The sequence below is a fragment of the Triticum dicoccoides genome, chromosome 2B (genome assembly GCF_002162155.2).
Source record: "Triticum dicoccoides isolate Atlit2015 ecotype Zavitan chromosome 2B, WEW_v2.0, whole genome shotgun sequence".
NCBI lineage: Eukaryota > Viridiplantae > Streptophyta > Magnoliopsida > Poales > Poaceae > Triticum > Triticum dicoccoides.
The window spans coordinates 570,595,468-570,598,171 of NC_041383.1; the positions used below are offsets into that span (position 1 = coordinate 570,595,468).

Genomic DNA, 2,704 nt, shown 5'->3' on the forward strand with positions numbered 1-2,704 from the left:
CCCTCCCCAGTGCGCTCCATGCGACCTCTCGACCATTTCACCCTCGGTCCGGTGAGAGCTGGAACTGGTGATCCAGATCCAAAGGGTGAAGAATTCCCATAGTTGAGCTATGGAATGCAGCTTTGCAACCGCTCTGATCCAGTTACCCCCGTTCAGCTCATGGTGCACCGTTATGCTTTCTAGATGCAATCTTGAACAACCCTGATGCCAACGAGTTGAGGGGGGGCCTTCAAATTGTTGTGCGAGAAAAGTTCACCGTGGACATCTTCAGTGGCCATGGTGGTGAAGGCCTGAAAAATTCTATGTCGGATTGGTTGCATGGAAGCTGAGATGCCACCTAAGGTCTGTTAGGTTGGTCCATTGCAGCCAAGGCCAACGAAGACGCAAAGCACGCCCAAATCTATCAATGTCGACAATACCAAGGCCACCCAAGTGCTTTGGCGAGCACATTGTGTTTCGATTAACCAAAGAGTGCCCTCGAGTGATTATGATCATCTTTCTTGCCAGACGAAGTTGTAGGTGATATTGCCTAATTTGCTCGGGATCGACTATAAGTTAGGTACCTGAAAATAAAATTTCATCAGTCACTTTCAACCAGAGTCGTTAGATCCTCTTCCTCGTGACGCCGGCGGCTTGCCTTGCCCTAACCACCGGCCTCCACCACCCGCGGCCGGTGGGCGCTACCGCCCACCGCCCCGCCCTCCCCTCAACCTCCCCCCACCGTTGTTGCTGGCCGCTGCCCTGACCTCCCTCTATGCCCCGCCCACCAGGGAAGACTTCCGGCGAGGATTGATAATGGAGCAATAAATTCACCCTAAGATTGATAGTGGGGCTCTCTTCTGCGGAGAGGTTTCAGAAGAAGGAAGAAGGTGACTGAGGCTAGAGAATTTTCAGGTACGTGAGAAATAGCAAAACTGAATTTGCTCAGGATACAATACGGAGGGGTGAGGGCCGTCAAGTGGTATGTAGCAGTGGCGGTGAGGACGTACTTTGGCAGAGTAACCCTCCCAGTCATGTTCAAGTGCAGCAAAATCACTGCTCTATATATGTTATTTCTTGCCTGTAAGTAAGATGTACACTTTGTCAACCTAAGCACGACACACCCCAACCGAAGCCGACCTCTCATTTTCTTCTGCATGCAGTTCTAAGACTCTCCTGTCATGCAACGACGGAAGAATTGCAGAACAAGCAGCCGTCCGAAATCAACCTTCGGATCACGCTCCCCTCCTCCATTTCGATCCCTCTGCTCTCCCTGTTCCACAGATGGATGCCGAAGCTCCCACCTCTGATGTTGTCCACCTTGGCCTGCACCCACTTCTCCTCCTTCCTGTCCTTGGGCGCCATGAACAGCCCGCCGATCTTGTTCCAGTCCACGGGGTAGAACGCCCGCGGCGGCAGCACCGTGACGTCGAGCTCCGGCATCCGCCGCGTCACCCTCGACACCAGGTAGGGCCCGTTGTGTCCCCACTTGCTGCCGTCGAACGTGGCGGCGAACTCGGCGATGAACTCGCGCAGCAGCGGGTGGCCCCGGTCGAACGCCATCACGGCGTTGTTCAGCCGCATCCAGTCGCCGGTGGCCGCGTCCACGGCCTGCGCCCCGATGGCGTTGCGGAGGCCCGACAGGGGCCTGAGGACGACGACGTCGGCGTCGAGGTAGACGCCGCCGTACTTGTAGAGCAGCGCGAGGCGGAGGAGGTTGGAGAGGTTCTGCCCGAGCGGCACGCTCCCCGGGCTGACCTCCCCGCGCCGCACCGCGCCGAGCCACGACTCCGCCGGCGTGCCGCGCAGGAGGTGCACCAAGTCCGGCGACGCGGCGCGGACGCGGAAGCCGCGGTCGAGGAACGGCCGGAGCCTGTCGCTGCCGACCGGGGAGTCCATGGTGTCGGAGGCGATGAGGAGGCAGGCGTCGCGGTGCCACCGGAAGAGGGTCTCCAGGACGAGGGCCTCGCGGCTTCCGAACTTCTCGAGCGGGGACAGCCACGTCATGAAGAAGCGGTGCGCACACGGCCGCTGCGGTGACGGCGGCGCGAAGAGCTCGGCAGTGCGCGCCGCGAACTGCCGCGTCCGGGGAGCTTGCCTGATCAGGCGCTTGAAGAGGCCCTTGTTTCGCTTCGTGGAGGATTTCTTGCTGTTCTTCTTACTCTTAACCGGTGGAGTAGGTGCAAGAGGGGGAGGAGGCGCCGGCGGCGGTGGCGAAGCCGAGACGTGAAACGCGAGCAGGGTCCTGTCCATGGAGACGTCAAGGCCAGCGGCGGCGGCGGCGGCAGCGCCGGTCGTTGTGGCATTTGCTGACCTCGAAGGTGACTGCGGCAGGAGAGGGCAGAGGAGGAGGCTGAAGGTGGTGTGCGATAGGAGGAAGACAAGGGAGAGGAGTAGGAGGAGGACGGGGAAGGAGAAGGAGAGGAGGAGCAACGGCAATGGCTTCCGAGGGGCCGGCGCCATGGTCGGAGTGGGAGGGAAGAAGAGCGAAGTAGCGTGGATTGCCGTAGGAGTAGTAGCCATGGCGTTCGTGCCTTGGTGCGCCCTTGCACCATGCGCATTGGCAAGTAACTGAAAAGATCGCGGTCTTTGTAACATGGGAAGGGAGGAGACGCCATCCGCATGACTGCATGATGAGTGCAGACAGGTTAAAATTAAGTACACTTGCTACTTTCACCAACTAATTCTCCCGATATTCTGATGTCAACTCTCAACCATAGTGCGT

General features: G+C 58.8%; 1 protein-coding gene across 1 annotated transcript; it reads right to left on the bottom strand.

The window, feature by feature from the left end:
- Window positions 1–1,127: 1,127 nt before the first annotated feature.
- On the bottom strand, window positions 1,128–2,502 carry LOC119361016 (uncharacterized protein At4g19900-like). The gene has a single exon (XM_037626417.1). It carries the CDS (start codon window positions 2,500–2,502, stop codon window positions 1,159–1,161), a length of 1,344 nt encoding a protein of 447 aa, XP_037482314.1. The 3' UTR covers window positions 1,128–1,158.
- Window positions 2,503–2,704: the final 202 nt, after the last annotated feature.

Coding starts and splice junctions, on each gene's coding strand:
- LOC119361016 (XM_037626417.1), bottom strand. CDS start 2,502: ATGGCTACTACTCCTACGGCAATCCACGCTACTTCGCTCTTCTTCCCT.